This window comes from Pleurodeles waltl, chromosome 7, assembly GCF_031143425.1.
Source record: "Pleurodeles waltl isolate 20211129_DDA chromosome 7, aPleWal1.hap1.20221129, whole genome shotgun sequence".
Lineage (NCBI taxonomy): Eukaryota > Metazoa > Chordata > Amphibia > Caudata > Salamandridae > Pleurodeles > Pleurodeles waltl.
In genome coordinates, this window is record NC_090446.1 from 1,256,158,365 (window position 1) to 1,256,176,798 (window position 18,434).

The following is an 18,434-nucleotide window of genomic DNA, read 5'->3' on the forward strand; positions in this document are numbered from 1 at the left end:
GAGCCAAGACCAATGCCACTGCACTGTTTCCACTGGACTGACTGGCCAAAACATCATAATACAACGGTTTTTGCCAGTCATTCCAGTAGAAACATCGTAATACAACGATGGTGAAGCTGCTGGCTCGACCACCGCCGTATTGGAGTTGTGGTAGTTCAACCGCCCAACTCCTAATCAGACCCTAAGTTAATCTAGAAATATAACTTGCGTCCTCAATTAAAATACATGCTAGCATGACATATAGAAGTTCACTTAGAAATGCTTCATGAAGAGCGGTTTCAAATTGGCACAATTTGTTCTGCTGTGGAATCATAGTCATATGAACAAGGGCAACTACAAAAGGGATATAAAACACCCTAAGCAGGGGATAAGGACTGATAAAGGTGGAATGTCTTCTGTGATGATCATGGAAGACCTGGTATAAAGAGTCCTACTATCACATCAGACTCTAAGCACTAAGGCAACACCAAATTAAGTAAAAATAAAAACATAGGCACTGAAACGAAGTAGCTTATGTGGAGCTGTGCTAATTGTGAAAGAGCAAACTGCAGGAACTCAAAGTGAAGTTATCCAGTGGCTGAAGTGGGTTGGCCACTTGCCCCATACTGTATGCTGTAGTGGGTGGAGGAAAATGTGAATGACACACCAACAGACCAATAAGTGAAGACAGCTGGCTTGAAAAAACCCTTTCAATAAGTGTGTTAGAGTTATATAGTTTTAGAAATCAAAAGGTTTGGCTATGCCAGACCTAAATAGTAAGATCTATTGGCTTGCCCACTACTTGTTATCAAGGGAGTATATTTACTTACCCCATCCTATGACCAAATATTTTTGAAGCAGTCGCTCTTCTGATATTACAGTAGTGATTAATACGGTGTGAAGATAAATTCCTTCCACAAGTAACCAACAGTAATTGGCTCCAACAAAATAATGCATGAGTACTTGAGCAACTTTGCAGGTGGCTGAAACCTGTAACAAAATAGAAAACTGTATTAAAAACTGTTGCTTATTTTTAAACAAACAAGAGGAAATCCTAATTTGCTATAAACAAATCACGCTAATATTTAATAATGAGTGAGGGATTCAGTCAGTCAATGAGCGAGTGAGTAGGAGATGGGTTGATAAAATTGTAGGCAGTGCGTTGACTGACTATATTACTGAGTTGGTGCAAGAGTGAATAAGTGAGGTAGTGAATGAGTAAGTAATTGACTGAAAATGCGAGTGAGTCAGTCGGCCAACCAAACAGGCATTTAGAAAGCAAGGAGAAATGTGTGCCATGGCATCGGTAACAAAACTGCCTCTATGTGTTTTCTGCTTAATTTGTGCAAGCGATTGCAGGTTGAGATCACGGCACACGTTTTTAGGGACAAGGATTTTTTTTTCGCATCAGACTTTGAGCCAAAGCAAAACATCAGAAAAGAGAAAGGCAATGGTGAATAGAAATATAGGAAATCAGTGACCAAAGGAGAAATCATACTGCTCAAATATGATTAGGAGACAGGGGCCTAGATTTACTAAGGGTTGAGCAAGGGGCCACATGGGGCTGCACAGTTTTGCTCCAGGACCTTGTAAAATGGTAAATCAGCGCAGTTAATGATACATCAGTACAATGCTTTGTGTGCTTTGCAGCACAAGAGTACCCTTACAAAGTATTCTAAATAACCCCCAGCAAGAGTAAGGTGATTGAAAAAAACACATGCAGTGGAGTCAAAACTAAAGAGCAGTGCCAGAGGCATGCTTCCAAGAACAGTGTATGTTCCCCCTTCTCTATGTTTTTTAAACAAAGTAAGCACCAACATCTTCATGGCTGAGGAGTGGTGAGAGAAGGATGAGAAGTAATAGACATGTAGGGGTCCATTCACCAAATTCTCACAGTACAAAATGATATGCTTAGACTAACTAGTTTGCATGAGTGGTGTATAGTGCAGCGCACATGCAAAGTCGGAAAGGAAAGGAGAAATAAAATCATTTCTTCGTGATAGTGTCTATTTCAATGGAAAAGAAAGGAGAAATTCAAACATTTCTCATTGATGGCATCTTTTTCAAAAGGTCATTATTTTTTATGCTAAAACCTGTTCAGTAGTTTTAGTAAATATGTTTTTGCGTCAACAATCATGGGTGGTTGCATGGGAATGCTGATGAACCACCATTGGAATGCTCCCTTGGAGATAAGTACTGCAAAGTAGTGTTAGGCACTACTTTCGTAGCTTTAAATAAAAAAGAGATTTTACAGTGATTTGTCTCACTTCTGTGACGCAAGCACAGCACAAATTCTTAGTAAATATATCCCTCATCTTTAAAGCAAGAACATTTTGTTGATTACGTGCTAAACAAAGGAGTAGAACGGTCATTTCTCTGAAGACATGAAAGCAGTAAAGTGCTGCTTATTCACTGCTGTAAACCATTAAAACACAACATTTCACATACTCAGACTATTAAGCGGTGGTGGGTGCAAACAATCCATTTGTTTTTCTTATTTTCCAGTAAGCCGACTATCCCAGTTGAAGGATGCCGCTCCCATGAAAAGCTTTACATACACTATTAAATGAAGCTTGAATAAGAGCCATGGGTTTAAACACAAGGGTACTTAAGGTCTGTGTTCCTATATTTACCTTTTTATACAATGCCCTAGTAATAATATTGATTACAGAAATCAAACGGCTTGAATGCTAGAATAATATACAGAAGGGACCAGCTGTCTTGCACAGAGTATATTGCCAGCACAACATAATCTAGTGGCTCAATGTAGAATCATATGCTTTATCTACCCTTCTCTAAATTATGTGTGTTGATTCCAAAGCATAATGTATGCATAGGTTACCTGACCTACACTATGTTATGCCTTTTCCGTTCGTTGAAGAATAAAACATCCAGCGGCCGCCACATATGTCAAGGAGTGGTAGTGGAGTGGGGGGAGGGGACGACAGGCGAAACATTTAAAAAAGAAAAAAACACTTACCTCGCGCTGCTTGTCTATTGCCACTGTCTAATGCTGCCCTGCTCCTCTTGTGATGTCCCAGCATTCGCTGGGACACCAGCACAGGTTCCCAATAATCCTGGTGCTGCATACATGCTAAACGTAGCATGCAAGCAGCCTCAGGATGGGTCCGAACATCAATCACTGCCGCTCAGACACAAGCCTGGGGTCTGTGCTGTTTCTGTAGCTTGGCTGTGTACACAGACGGACTGGAGAAACCTAAGTTTGCATGTGTGTTTGGCTGGCCTGAGACGGCCGGCAAAGCACACATGCACACTTGGGGCCAGATGTAGGAAAAAATCAAATTGCGACTTGCAATTTGCGAGTCTGTGTGACTCGCAAATTGCAAGTCGCAATTTGACATGCAGAAAGGTGTCTCAGACACCTTCTGCAACTCGCAATGGGGTCGCAAAGACGCACCTCATAAATATTTATGAGGTGGGTCGCAGTTTGCGACCCCATTGCGAGTATAGGCACTCGCTAACATGGAGGCCTGCTGACGTCAGCAGGCCTCCATGTTAGCGACCTGCCTTTTAAATAAAGTTTTTTTTTTTTTTTTGAAGTGCAGCCCGTTTTCCTCACAGGAAAACGAGCTGCATTTAAAAAAATTCCAAAACCTTTAGTTTCGGAATTTTCAGGGCAGGGAGTGGTCCCTTGGACCACTCCCTGCCCTGAAAAAATAATATGGGGTCCATTCAACAAGGGGAAGGGGTCCCATGGGGACCCCTTCCCGTTTGCGAATGGGTTACCATCCACTTCAAGTGGATGGTAACTGTGACTCCATTTGCGACCGCATACGCGGTCGCAAATGGAATTGCATACCATTGCGAATCGCAAATAGGAAGGGAACACCCCTTCCTATTTGCGATTCGGAAATGCATTTTGCGAGTCGGTCCCGACTCGCAAAATGCATTTCTGCATAGGAATCACGCATTTGCGAGTCGCAAACGGCAAATTTTGCCGTTTGCGACTCGCAAAGTGCTTCCTACATCTGGCCCTTGGTGCGCTCTTTCCTCCTCCTCTGTCGCACCTCCTGTGTCCTAGCCATGCCCCTCCATGTACACTCTGCTGGCTGAGCCAGCAGATGAAAAATGACAAAAAATAAAACGATAACAAGCTATCATTTTATTTTTCATCTGCCGGCTCAGCCAGGGGGGTGACGGCCCTCCGCCCTTAAAAACATTACAAATTTACCTCCTTTTCTTATGCGCACAAGTATACACTGGAACAAATACATTAAACATCGTTGAATTACTATTGGCTAAATATTAAATGGATGTTTTAGAAAAGGTCACAGAGTCATGGGTGGAATACTTGACTTAAAATTAGCCACTGATCAACACGTTACAGTCCATCAGGTCTGGGGTTCCTTCTTTTTCCATCCAAGACCAAGTCTGATTTGTGCTCAGCTGATCTCTGTCTAGAGCGGCATAATGGGCACAGCAATTGTGGCCTTATATGTGGCCGGAGTAATCACCATAGTCTGAGATGGGATGAATATAATTGGAGGTCGATTGTGTTCCCATCAGCCAGTAGGCTGGATTTGTTTTTTGGGAATTGAGTGAAGGACAAAAGTGGGGAATTGAACCCGGACATAAACAAGTGTTGATTCAATAAGAAGAATGGTTAACCAACAGGCTTTTTTTAAATTAAATTTGTTAATAGATATGTGGGGGATTTACTGTTGGCTTTTGTGTTTCTAATCACGAGCACTTGATCTCTTGCACTTTTTCTGTCCTTCTTTTCTTTTGTGTTGATATGGTAGGGGGCTTTGTGAATATTGAGTAAGATTATAGAAGGAATTGTGTATATACAATAAAGGATGGATTCTTAATGTTTCATGTATCTATGCTGCATTATATATTTTTTTAAATTATTTTTTTATAAATCTTTTTTGGTAAATAATTTTTTGGATTAGATAAGAGATGGAGGTATTTGGTTCTGGATAATGGAGAAGGAGCAGGTCTAAATTGAAATGGCTAGTCTCTGTCTGAGTGGCATAGTGGGCAAAAAAACAAAGGGCTGAAACCTGACTCAAGTAAATACCACTGTTAGGAATGCATTACCATTCCAACCATAACTGTTTTAGTGTATGTGCTTATAAAATAATTATAAAATGTACATAATCCTGAATTTCCAGGTGCTTGGATTTTACAGGATGTCTAGGTTCTGTCTGAATCATCTCCTGGCCTCGCCCAGGAAACAATTTGCAAAAACTGAGCCTCCACATTTTAGTGTATGTTGTCAGCAATGCTTCTTTTAATTGAACATCTGTCAAATAAATACCTAAAGAGTAGTTGTTAATACACAGAAAATACACCCCCAAACTAAACATAGTGTAAACACATCAATCTCTTCCTGTGCTAGCTATGAACTGGTTTTGCATCCATTGCTCAGAGTTGAAAGGACCCCCTGCCCCCATTTTCCCTTTGACTCATTTTGGACACTAGAGCTACTGCATATATCCTTGTGCCTTCCTTACACTGTGAATTCCTACAGCAAGGAAGGTAAGGCAACCCACCAAGTCCAGGTTAAATTAGTGAAGTGGCTCAACCATCCAGGTTAAATTAGTGAAGTGGATCAACCAACTGTGGCAGGGTTGTCATCATTCAGAAAGGACAAAAGTGGATGCGGTAACAGGTCTTCTACTTCATTTTCAGAAATCTTGATTTTAAAACGTGGGTTATGGGATGAGTTGCATTATTATCGGAAAATTTCAACGAAGGTTGATCTTTTTTTCAAGCTTTTGCAAACACTCATCTTTCTGTTTCTCGAAGCTGTCCTATTCCATTTTCTTATCAGTATACCAATCCCAAAGTGCGTGGTTTGTTTCAAAGCCACATTTTTCTTGTACTATCACGTCTGGCTTCACATTCTTAAGGGTTTCCTCTCTTTTGGGAGGATAGATAAAAAAATAGAAAAAAAAATAGAAAAATAGATTAATCTGTCAGTCACGGTAAAGGAATTAAATCGTCCTTTGTGCTTACCAGTTTTATCTTTCTCTGGCTTTCTCAAGGGAAAAGGCCTCCTGTAGTTATCAGTTCTTGTATTATCATCCTGCTGGGCTGCCTAAGTGTTTTACTAGTAGATTACATATACATTGCTGCCAAACAGGGTTTCTACCAAGGGTAGGTGTATCTTGAACAGCTGCAGAAATCCATGAGTCTTATTGCTTTGTAAAATATCCTTTATGAAAAAGCTGTAAAAATTTTAGTTCAACAGACATCTATAAACCTTTTAAAATAGTATAATTCAAAGAAGGTACTGGGAGAAATGTGACTAAAGCCACCCTACTGATTATGTGACACTCACAGCCAAATCAGAAAGGAGAAAAAACCCAGAAATGAAGGCAAACATCACCTCTTCAACCATATCTTTCAATGGATGAAGAAAAGCTCCCATGAATAATAATAGCTGAAAAAGAATTCTAGTTTTATGTGGAATTGAGATTTGTCCGAGGCCTCCAGGCACCCTTAGCAACCTCGCCTATAGTAAGGAAACCACACATTTTCTTTAATCTCTTCTTTGCCCCCACAGCTGAATGCAGGGATGAAGGAGGTCAACATGCATCTGGACATTTTACCTTTTCTAAAATAGACCATCTTAAGGATCTCACAACGAGCTGATCATTGTTCTCCACGGATTCTTCAAAGGTTTCTACTGAAGACTACCTAAGGAATTCATTTACAAGCCCCAAAGGGTGCAAAATAATGCAAAAAGAGTGTGCCTGATCCTTCACAAAGGGAACAGCATCAGACTAATAAAGACATTATTTCCCTCGGGCCTGGTGGATGAACGTTTATAGTGAAGGTGCACTGGACTTTCCACAAAACACTTAAGAAGAAAGGCCCAAAATGCCTACTCTTTTTAACCCCCACTAATTATCGACCAGACATTTTCATTCATCAACTACTTAACTCACCACCCGATGATATTTCAAAAGGCTTAAACATAGATTAACATCCGAACCTGATAGCTTAACCAAACTAAATGTGTTTCAAAACAGCTGAAAACTGAATTTATCAATCTGAATCTGCATGCAATATACCCGAGTCTACCTCACATATCAGGCTCTATTCACCCTTGACACTGAACAAAGATAATTCCGTCTCATCAAGTTGTGGCAATAACATAAAGCAGAAATGCCACACTCTACACAAACCTTAAGTAGTTTCACATGCTAATTTGAATACTCGATAGTAACTTATAAGGGGTAAATGCTGCATTTTTAAATAGAAAATTATCCAGAGTTGCATTGTAAGAGACCCGACGATTCCACGTGAAACTCATTTTAAGAACGTGACTGTAATGTGGCTGATGGTGTAATTCATTGAAACATTAGATCAGGAAAGCTGAGATCACAGGTAATGAAAAACAAAAGGTACGTTCAAGACAATACCCGAGGAAAGACAGTAAGAGCATCCTGTCTGCGTTGTCCTGAGAAGAACCACTTTTACAATAGCTAAAGTGAATTTAAATTCCCAAATACAGCTGTGCCACTCTAGTACTATATTGACCTTATCCTTGGATGCCAGATCATCCAAGAAGGCAAATAAAACAGTTTTAGCTGCATGTTGCAAGTAGACAGATTAAACTTTTTCATTTTACGTTTATGGATTAGAGGATTAGAACAGTGTGTTTCCTTTTCAGCTGGCATACGTGTGCAAGGGGTGTGCAATGGGTGTTGCTGTGGGTGTGCCAGAGCAACACCCCTTGCATTTTGATGCTGCTTCAGATTTACGAGCTTTCGTAAATCTGAGGCAGTGCCAAAACCTAACGCCACCGCTGGGGTGGGGTTAGCATGGCACAACAAGGAGAAATTATTTTTTCTCTTTCTATGTGTGCTACATTCTGAAGGTGTTCCCTCCTGCACAAAAACAATCCCCCCCTCAACGCAGCCATCCTTGCACTATGGAATATTTGGCACAGTGGCACGCACTTTCAGTTAAATCTGGCTCTAAGACTTTCTGTGAATCGCAGGATAGCGCAAGTTTACACCGATTTTCCAGCTTGAGCAAGAAAGACAGGCGGTGTCAGGCATATCTCCCAAAGCCTACCTGAAGGTAATGGGTATTGGGTAATGATCAGTCCAGCCAGTTACAGCTGGAATACATTCATTTAAAGCCTACCTGAAGGTAATGGATATTGGGTAATGATCAATCCTGCCAGTTACAGCAGGAACACATTCATTTAAAGTGGGTTGCTGGAACACCTTTCCCTAAGACAAACACACACAAGACATCTTCACACTCATTTAAAAGGCTTTGGCCCGGATTTATGTGAGCCTAGTCCCATTCTAATGCCACATCAGTGTAATTTATTTACACTAATGTGTTGTTAGAAGGCCAAAGACGCTGGGCCATATCTACAAAGTGAGCATTGTGGCACTTTGTGACACCTTGCGCCACATTTTGCCACATTATGCCTGCATCAGGCATAATATATGGTAGGGGGGCGTTCTGTGACTAGGGGGGCACCATCGCTCACATGGTGGCGTGAAGGGGGCACTAACGGGTGCAAGAAAAGTGGCGCTGCACTAGACGCAGCGCCACTTTTCATAAATCTACCCCTTTATTTCTTGTTTAGTGCCCTACCCTAGTGCAGAGTAAATGAATAAATGTATTTGCGATAGGTATGAAAATTATGATGCATAGATTAAATGCAATACATGAAAATGTATATCAATTGGCAGTATATCAGGTGGCAATATTTAGGTGATAATAATCTGTAATGGAATCCCTTCTTCCTAAGCACCTAGATTTTTTTTTAAATTAGCACAAATAACCCATGAATAGGAGTTTCCTGAGTGGCCTGAAACACACACACCTGCTCATGATTCAATGTTCTTTCAGTCTGCAGCCTGCTAGGGAGGCAAGGCTAGCCTTCCTTACGTGGTCTTGTTGTTCTTTTAAGAAGTAGATAGCTTGCCAGCCCTCATGGCCAGCAAATGCCAATATATGACATTCACGCTTACTTTTTATACATTCTTCCTTCCTTTCTAAATGTTGACGTTTCACTCTTGTTAGAAGCTCTTGTTTGACTCTCACATGCTGTTACTAAAGCTTGTTATGAGAAAAATGAGGCTTGTGATTGGTGATGTAAGTTCTGAAAAGAAAAGTTAGGATTCCATTGTCTTCCTAAATAACATGATGCATAAACATGCTTGCACAACACAGTCTTTATCTTATAATATTCTTTGAATGTCAATTGCTCCGAAAGTGTGCATCAATCCAGGCTTCTTTTATTCCAGACACTCTTTCAAACAGTAGTAAACTCATATTTCATCATGCAGGAGATAACGTAGGGGCATATTTTTCAAATATTCACACTATGCAACGCAACAAGCTCCCTTGCTGCTCTGTGCTATGTAGTGCGTAATTTGTAAATTAAGAGGTGCTGGTGCTCAAAGAAAGCCCTTCTCTTAAACACGAGGCTGCTGTAATTTAATCTGCCAGCACTGAATACGGAGGCAGCGTAATTCTGAAGTCATCTGGGGCCTCTTCAATCCATTTACGGCCACCCCTGCCCCTTCAGCTCATCCTGCAACTTTCTACTTTCTCCCTTTATGACGCTTTTTAGCTTTTCCTTCTTCCGTCTTTCACAATTGTGTCTTTTGCTCGCAGCAAATGCTTGAGGCATAAGAATAAGCCCTGGCCCTCACAAATAAGTGCCGGTGCTCAGCACCGGAAACAACAAGCACAAATTAAGCACTGGTGCTATGCTGTGTAAAAGGGAGAGGGCAGGAATGTGCTGTATTTAACATTATATGGTACACTCCTGCTCTCTGCCTGCCCTGGCGCCAAACTACACTCTATTGCCAATACAGGCACCTTGTCACCTTGGTACAAGTGTAGTTGTGTTGTAGGCAGGATTGTTTCTGTGCAGGAAGGGGCACCTTCCTGCACAAAAACTATGAAAAATAGGCACATTTTTGCTCGTTTTCCCTCCCTGGGGAGAAGTAGGATTTTGATGCATTCCTAGAACTACCACTAATAGCAAACTAGGAATGAGCAAAAATCCATAGACAGATATGTGAGAACACCCTCCCTCCAAACATGGAATACCTCACTGCTGCAGAGTAGCGCAAAGCAGGTACATCTTTGTTATATAATACATCTTATGTTCATATTTACATTCCCACAATATGGCAGCTCCCTTTTCCAGATAAACAGAATAGTGCATTTCCACCTCAAAATTAGTTACAAAAGTGTGTAATTGCCTATAGTGCAATTTTAGCATGTAATATTGTCACAATTGTCAAAATCAGTTGCATGACATAAGTGCACCACAGTGTAAAACCCTTGAGAATTATTTTGCATAAAGCAAATATTCAACCGTGTAAAAACCTTCAAAATTCGTTATTAATCAGTAACATGCCATTTACCAATGTCAAAATGTCCTTGTGGATACCAGGTGATAAGGGCATTACCTTTATGTGCTTTCAAAATGCCCTACGTTATTGAAAAGCAGGCACTATATGTCTGTCGGTTATCCCCATTTGGGAAAAAGCCAATGCAGCTTAGTAAATGCCCGGTGTATATACATTCATACCCTAAGGTGGTATTCACATAAGCATATCTTATATCTTCTTTAGTCTTTGTTTATATAGATAACTGTATATGTATCACGAAAGGAGGGGCCACCGCTAAATATTTTCTCCTATGATTTATCACAGAACGGGGTCCTCTAACAAACCTGTAATCTTTCTGAGAGCCACTGAAAGAATTGTTTCTATCCATGCTTGATTCCTTGCTGTTAGACCTGACAGCCTTAGAGTGGTCTTCTCCCAAACTTTTTGCCTGCTTGCTTCATATTTTGCTGAATTCTTTTCGTTGGCGTTAGGACTCTGAGCTGTGTTGACCAGTGCTAAAGTGCATATGCTCTCTGCCCTCAACATGGTTTGAATGGTAAGTAGACATATTTAATCTACTCATAAGTCCTTAGTAAAGTGCACTACGTGTGCCCAGGGTCTGGAAATCAAATGCTACTAGTGGGACTGTAGCAGTGTTTGTGCCACCCAGTCAAGTAGATCTTAAACGTGTCTCAGGCCTGCCATTACAGAACCTGTGTGTACAGTTTATACTGCCATGTTGACTTCACATTTACAACATCTTGCCAAGCCTTAAATTCCCCTTTTATTACATATAAGTCACCCCTAAGGTAGGGCTTAGGCAGCCAATAGGGCAGGATGCTCTGTATTTAAAAGTTAAGGACATGTACTTCTAAGTTTTACATGTCCTGGTAGTGAAAAACTCCCAAATTTGGTTTTCACTACTGTGAGGCCTACCTCTCTCATAGGATAATATTTGGGATTCCTTAATACCTTTAATAAGCTGTAATTCCTAAATGAGAAGGGTTAGATATATCATGTTCAGTACCTATGAAATTGTAATAGTACATCCTCTTTACTGGTAAAGTTGGATTTATTGATACAATTTTGAAAATGTCACTTCTAGAAAGTTAGCATTTTCCTGCTCTGAGCTCTGTGTGCCTGTAACCTATCTCCAATACACTTGTAGCGCGGTTGACAGCTGGCATTTGTGCATTCCCTCTAGACAGCCACACACAAAGGGGGCTTAGATGTGACTGATGGGATATCCTGGGCATGGTGGGTGGGAGGAGCCGGATACAGCTTCGAACTTACACCTGCATAGGCTGTTTTCTGTCCCTATACAAAGGACTGCTTCACGCCCTGTAGTGAGTCTGGAGAAAGATCAGGAAGGGAGGACCTCTGCACACTTAAAAGCCCTTTGTTGAAGTCTCCCTCACTTCAAAGGCACCACTGGGTATGTGAAGTGAACTTCTAACCCTGCCAACTAAGTACATTACTGGACCTGTGAACAACTCTGCCAGGAGGAAGGACTGCTGTGCTGCTACAAGCACTGCCACTCTGGACTGCTGCTCTGGAAGAACTGCTTTTCTGCTGTGTGGTCCTGCTGTCTGATACCCTCTGCCCTGCTCAGGAAGGACTGGGCCCATCTCAATTAACCCCAGAGTGACTCTAAGGGCATGCTGACTTGGCCCCTGTTCGAAGTCTTAGGGACATCAATGAAAGACTTCTAATCAAACTACAACAGCACCTTGACTTTGCTTGCTGCAAGTCTCATCCTGCAAAGTGGTGCCAATACAGTCCTGGGCCCTCGGAGTGGGTTAAAGTGCTGCAACTACCAGAAACTGCACATCATCGCCGTTCTGAGGATTATAACCAGCGCATCTCCCTTGATGCCAAAGCATCAACTCTGCAGTGAGGATCACAGACACCACATCGCCAGCTGTATTGTGCATTGTCTCCAGCTTCTGATACATCTTGGACTGTGTGGCTCGGAGTTGACGCATTACCTACATCCAAAGGATCAACGCATCGCCTCCTTTGCTCCTCAAATCTCAGCCTTGATGTCGATGCATCCAAGAGCTAAGGTACTTTTCAGTGGGCCAAGGCTGGTCCTTGTATCCAACCCACGCTTCATTGTGGTGGACCTGAACTTTTGGATTTACTCCAGTCTAGTACAACCAGATAACCCCTGTTAGCGCTTCAAGATTTTAAGCACTACAATTTCATGTAATCTTTACATATTCACAACTCCAGTTATACTAATTGGATTTTTGTCATTTTGGTCTTGCTTTCCTCATAAAAATATAGGCTACTGTTCTGAACTGGTGTAGAGTCTTTTGAGGTGTTTTCACTGAGCTACTCATACTTTACACATATCTTCTTAAGTTAAGCTTGCCTGCCCAGTGCCAAACTACCAGAGGGTGAGCACAGGTTAATTTATGTTGAGCATCTGACTTACTCTGACTAGGATTGTGATTCCTGCTTGAACAGGATGCATACGTCTGCCAATCCGCAACTAAATTTCTAAAGCTTGCCTTCCAGGATTTGCTTCTAAGAAATGGTAGAGGTAGTCTGTTGGACCAGAACTTTTGTCTTCTGTTGCTGATCCCCTGTTTGAACTGCAGGGATATAATACACCCCAGATGCCTCTCTGCAACTGCCCAGCTGACCTGCCGTACCGGGACCTACCAGGACCTGCACTTTCCCTAGCATTGCTGTTCTCTTCTAGAGTAAGTTCCCAAATCCCAAGAAATGCCCCCCCAGGTCCTAGAACCTTGCCTGGCATCAGTCTGACCTCTTCCCAAGAAGAAAACATGAAATCCTGAAGTTAAGACTATTCACTGCAATGAACGTACCACTTTCATGTAGAGATGCTGACTTTTATGACCGCTGTTAGAAAAGGGGTCTTTGATTGTCAGTCAGGTTACCCCCTGTCCAAGCAAGGACTCTCACTCTAGTCAGAGTAAGTTACACACAATCCAAATTATCCTGTGTCCACCCTTTGGTAGCTTGGCACTGAGCAGTCAGGCTTAACTTAGAAGGCAATGTGTAAAGTTTTTGTGCAATGAATCATACAATAACACAATATAGCACCACAAAAATACACCACACAGTGTTTAGAAAAATATATAGGGGGTTATTCTAACTTTGGAGGAGGTGTTAATCCGTCCCAAAAGTGACGGAAAAGTGACGGATTTACCACCAGCCGTATTACGAGTCAATTATATCCTATGGAACTCGTAATACGGCTGGTGGTATATCCATCACTTTACCGTCACTTTTGGGACGGATTTACACTCCTCCAAAATTAGAATAACCCCAATAATATTTATCTGGATATTTGCAGGTCAAAACTATCAAAGATGCAATAAGTAAATGTAGAGATATCAATGAAAAGTGATATAAAGGGCCTCATTATGACCCTGGCGGGCGGCGGAGGCCGCCCGCCAGGATGCCGCCCTCCAAAATACCGCGCCGCGGTCAAAAGACCGCGGCGGGTATTACGAGTTTTCCCCTGGGCTGGCGGGCGGTTGCTGAAAAACCGCCCGCCAGCCCAGGGGAAAACGACCTTCCCACGAGGATGCCGGCTCGTAATCGAGCCGGCAGAGTGGGAAGGTGCGACGGGTGCAGTGGCACCCGTCGCGTATTTCAGTGTCTGCAAGGCAGACACTGAAATACTTTGCGGGGCCCTCTTACGGGGGCCCCTGCCGTGCCCATGCCATTGGCATGGGCACGGCAGGGGCCCCCAGGGGCCCCGCGACCCCCCCCTACCGCCATCCTGTTCATGGCGGCTTTCCCGCCATGAACAGGATGGCGGTAGGGGGGGTCAGAATCCTCATGGCTGCGGAGCGCGCTCCGCAGCCATGGAGGATTCAAACGAGCAGCGGAAAGTCAGCGGGAGACCGCTGACTTTCCGCTTCTGACCGCGGCTGAACCGCCGCGGTCAGAATGCTCGTTGGAGCACCGTCAGCCTGTTGGCGGTGCTCCCGTGGTCGGTGGCCCTGGCGGCCACCGGCCGCCAGGGTCAGAATGACCCTCAAAGTGTCTTAAGTCTTTTTAAAGTAAGCAAAGTCTCTTTTTAGCACAAAGTACCTGGTTCGCATGAAAAATCCCTGCAATGGGCCGCAGAGGAGGAGAAGCATGGAAACAAAGGAGGTGTGCATCGCTTTCTCGGGCCGCACACGGTGATGCGTTGTTTAGCTTCCACTCAGGGACGACTCTGCGTCGATTTCCGGCACTCGGTCGTGGATCCTCTTTAGGTTGCAGGGTTTTCCGACGCCCCGGGGTCTGTGCGTGGAATCCTCGGCTCGTGGGGCGAGGTCACAAGCGCTGCGTCGTTCCAGCTCGGTGTGCAGTGAAATTTTCACCGCGGGGCAGGCTGTGCATCATTTTTAGCAAGCTGTGCGTCGATGTTTCGCTGCACAAGTAGTCCAGTTGCAAGAGACAAGTCTTTTTGGTCCTGAGACTTCAGGGAACAGGAGGCAAGCTCTATCCAAGACCTTGGGTAGCACTTCTTCACCACAGCCAGGGAGCAGCAAGGCAGCAGGGCAACAGCAAGGCAGCAGTCCTTCACAGAAAGCAGTCAGGTGAGTCCTTGGCATGATGCAGGTTGTGGTTACAAGTTTCTTCTCCAGTAAGTGTCTCAGTTTGAAGGGGCAGAGGCCCTGTTTATATACCCAAATGTGCCTTTGAAGTGGGGGGGACTTCAAAGAGTGGCTTACAAGTGCACCAGGTCCCCTTTCAGTTCAATCCTGTCTGCCAGGGTCCCAGTAGGGTGTGTGGCAGTCCTTTGTGTGAGAGCAGGCCCTCCACCCTCCCAGCCCAGGAAGACCCGTTCAAAATGCAAATGTATGCAAGTGAGGCTGAGTATCCTGTGTTTGGGGTGTGTCTGAGTGAATACAAATGGAGCTGTCAACTAAACCCAGCCAGACGTGGATTGCTAGGCACAGAAAGATTTAAGTGCAGAGAAATGCTCACTTTCTAAAAGTGACATTTCTAAAATAGTAATATTAAATCCAACTTCACCAGTTAGCAGGATTTTATATCACCATTCTGGCCATTCTAAATATGACCTTCCTACTCCTTTCAGATCAGCAGCTACCACTCAAACTATATTTGAGGACAGCCCCAGTGTTAGCTCATGAAGGGAGCAGGCCTCACAGCAGTGTAGAAATGAATTTGGGAGTTTTACACCACCAGGACATGTAAACTACATAGGTACTGCCTTTTGCCTACACAGCACTCTGCCCTATGCGTTACCTAGGGCATACCTTAGGGGTGTCTTATATGTAGAAAAAGGGGAGTTTTAGGCTTGGCAAGTACTTTTAAATGCCAAGTCCAATCAGCAGTGAAACTGCACACACAGGCCTTGCAATGGCAGGCCTGAGACAAGGTTAAGGGGCTACTTAAGGGGGTGGCACAACCAGTGCTGCAGGCCCACTAGTAGCATTTAATCTACAGGCCCTGAGGACATATAGGGGGTCATTCTGACCCCGGCGGTAAAAGGCTCTTACCGCCGGTCAGAAGACCGCCATCATACCGCCGCGGCCGCGGTAAACCGCCACGGTCATTCTGACCCACAACTGCCAAATCACCAAAAACCCGACATCCACTGAAGGCCGCCTCATCAGCGGTCAGCGATAAACTGGAGATGACCAAACCTCCACCGTCACGCCAACACAAACACGCCTATGCCATTACGACCCACGAATCCACGCGGCAGTCTTTCAACCGCGGTATCCCATTGGCGGTACACACCGCCGCGGTCAAAATACACACACATTTACAAAACACTACCACATTGGACAATTGGAAATACACACACCTGATACACATACATACACCACTCCCACACACCCATCACTATATAAAACACACACCCACAACACCCACAAAGCCCCACAACTCGAAATTCAGAGACAAGGCGCAAAGCACAGAGAGAGAGCACAGGGAACGCAAAGCACAACACACACAGGAACCCATCATCATCACCCAGACCACATCTACGCACAAAACACCACACACCACCACACTCAGCACCACAAACACCACCCCACACCTCATCCACACCACCCCATGGCGCCCCAAAGACACCCCAGGTTCTCGGACCAAGAACTCAGGGTCATAGTGGAGGAAATAATGAGGGTAGAGGCCCAGCTCTTCGGCACACAGGTGCAGCACACCACAATAGCCAGGAAGGCGGAGCTATGGCAAAGGATCGTCGACAGGGTCAACGCTGTGGGACAGCATCCCAGAAATCGGGAAGACATCCGAAAGCGCTGGAACGACCTACGGGGGAAGGTGCGGTCGATGGTGTCAAGACACAACATCGCTGTGCAGAAGACTGGCGGCGGACCCCCACCCACTCCACCCGAATTCACAGCATGGGAGCAAGAGGTCTTGAACATCCTGCATCCTGAGGGCCTCGCTGGAGTAGGCGGAGGAATGGACTCTGGTAAGTCTAATCTCAACTACTTCACCCCCCCCACCCACCAGCATGCCAACCCACACCCCCACCCTCACCCCCAACCCCCCAGCACACATCCTCCCTGTTAATGTCTCACCAGCACAACCCACCCAATCCAACACCAACCCCTGAATGCCAACACAAACCATGGACACCCATCACCTAAGCATGACCACTGCACATACCCATCCCCCCCCCAAACCACCCTCACAACTCCTCCCACAAGGGACTGCCAGCACTGGGGGACAAGGGCGCCCACAAATCGCACGCCATGGCACACACAAAAGCAATAACCATACTCTTTTACCCCTGCAGGGCCCGAACGCCAACACACCGGCCAGGAGGGTCCAGATTTGTCCATCCCACCCCCAGAACAGGCCCCCAGTGATGACAGCAGCTCTGTCGACCTAGAACCTGATGACCAGCCTGGACCATCGGGGACCTCTGGACAGTCGGTTACCCTCAGTCAGCCACAGGCCACAGCAGACCCACCCCCCTCTGGAAACACCAGCACAGCACCCACCCAGCGGGCCCATGCTTCTGTCTCCAGGACAGGTCAAGCAGCGGTGTGTCTACCAGTACAGGGCACCCAGGGTAACCCACAACCCCAACAACAACAGGGACCTGGGGGCACTGATAGTGGGCACACCGTCCAGGGGACAGAGGCCCAGGAACAAAGGGGAACTGGGAGGGCTGCTGTGCGACAGAGGGAGGACAGGCCTAGGGAACCCACTGTCCAAGAGGCCCTCACCACCATCATGGGAGCGTACCACCACTTCCAAGAGACGATGGCGACGGTCCTGGCCAGGTTCCAGGAGATCCAGGCCATGCAGGAGGGCCAGTACATGGGGTTCCGGGAAGAACTGCACAGCATCAGTTCCACAATGGGTACAATCGTGGTGGCACTCAACCAGACTGTCACCACATTGCGGGACCATGTGGCCCCCCAAAGGGCCCCTGCACTAGCATGGAGGAAGAACAGCCCACCACCTCCGCCGGCGCTAGTGGTCAGGAGGCCCCGACACAACAGCAACGGCCCACCCGGACCCCACCCCCTGCAGAACAAGAACCACCCCGCAAGAAAGGCCTGAGATCGAGGAAGAAGACAGAGTAGGATGTCAAGACCCCCGCCATGCACGGAATCCCCCGGATGTCATCCCACTGTCCCACTTGTTCACCCTGTCCAACCTTGAACTGCCCCTGCTCCACCTTCCACAGGCATATGGACAATGGACCTGTAGGAACGACAGTCTGGACACTGCCATGGACATGCCTCCACCATCACCCATCACCCTTTTAGAACTATACACCTATTTGAAAACTACAATAAACACATTTTTTGCACAAAAACAAACTGGATTCTGCTATCTATTTATTTAAACCAAATGTATTCGAGATAACCAACAAAACTCTTCTATTAACATTGTGATGACAACATACCAGTGTCACATAGCGATAGTCCATGGGGAAAAAAAACAGAGGGCACTCCGTGGGGATCAGATCACTGAAATAGGAAGTGAAATACACAACTAAGTTACCATACATTGGGGTGAAAGGTCAGACAGTAGAGAGCCTCTACAGTTACAGATATAATACAATGCAGGAGTAGATTCTTACCTGTGTGTCACTGGAAATACTGCAGTATCACTCTGTCCCTG

At 44.9% G+C, this 18,434-nt stretch overlaps 1 protein-coding gene across 1 annotated transcript in view; it reads right to left on the reverse strand.

Moving 5' to 3' along the window:
- Positions 1-18,434, reverse strand: part of GLP2R (glucagon like peptide 2 receptor) — a 754,367-nt gene that overhangs the window by 168,421 nt on the left and 567,512 nt on the right. Inside the window, exon 7 of the mRNA XM_069200419.1 lies at positions 810-969. Coding sequence (XP_069056520.1) covers positions 810-969 — 160 coding nt within the window. The remainder of the gene's footprint in view (positions 1-809; positions 970-18,434) is intronic.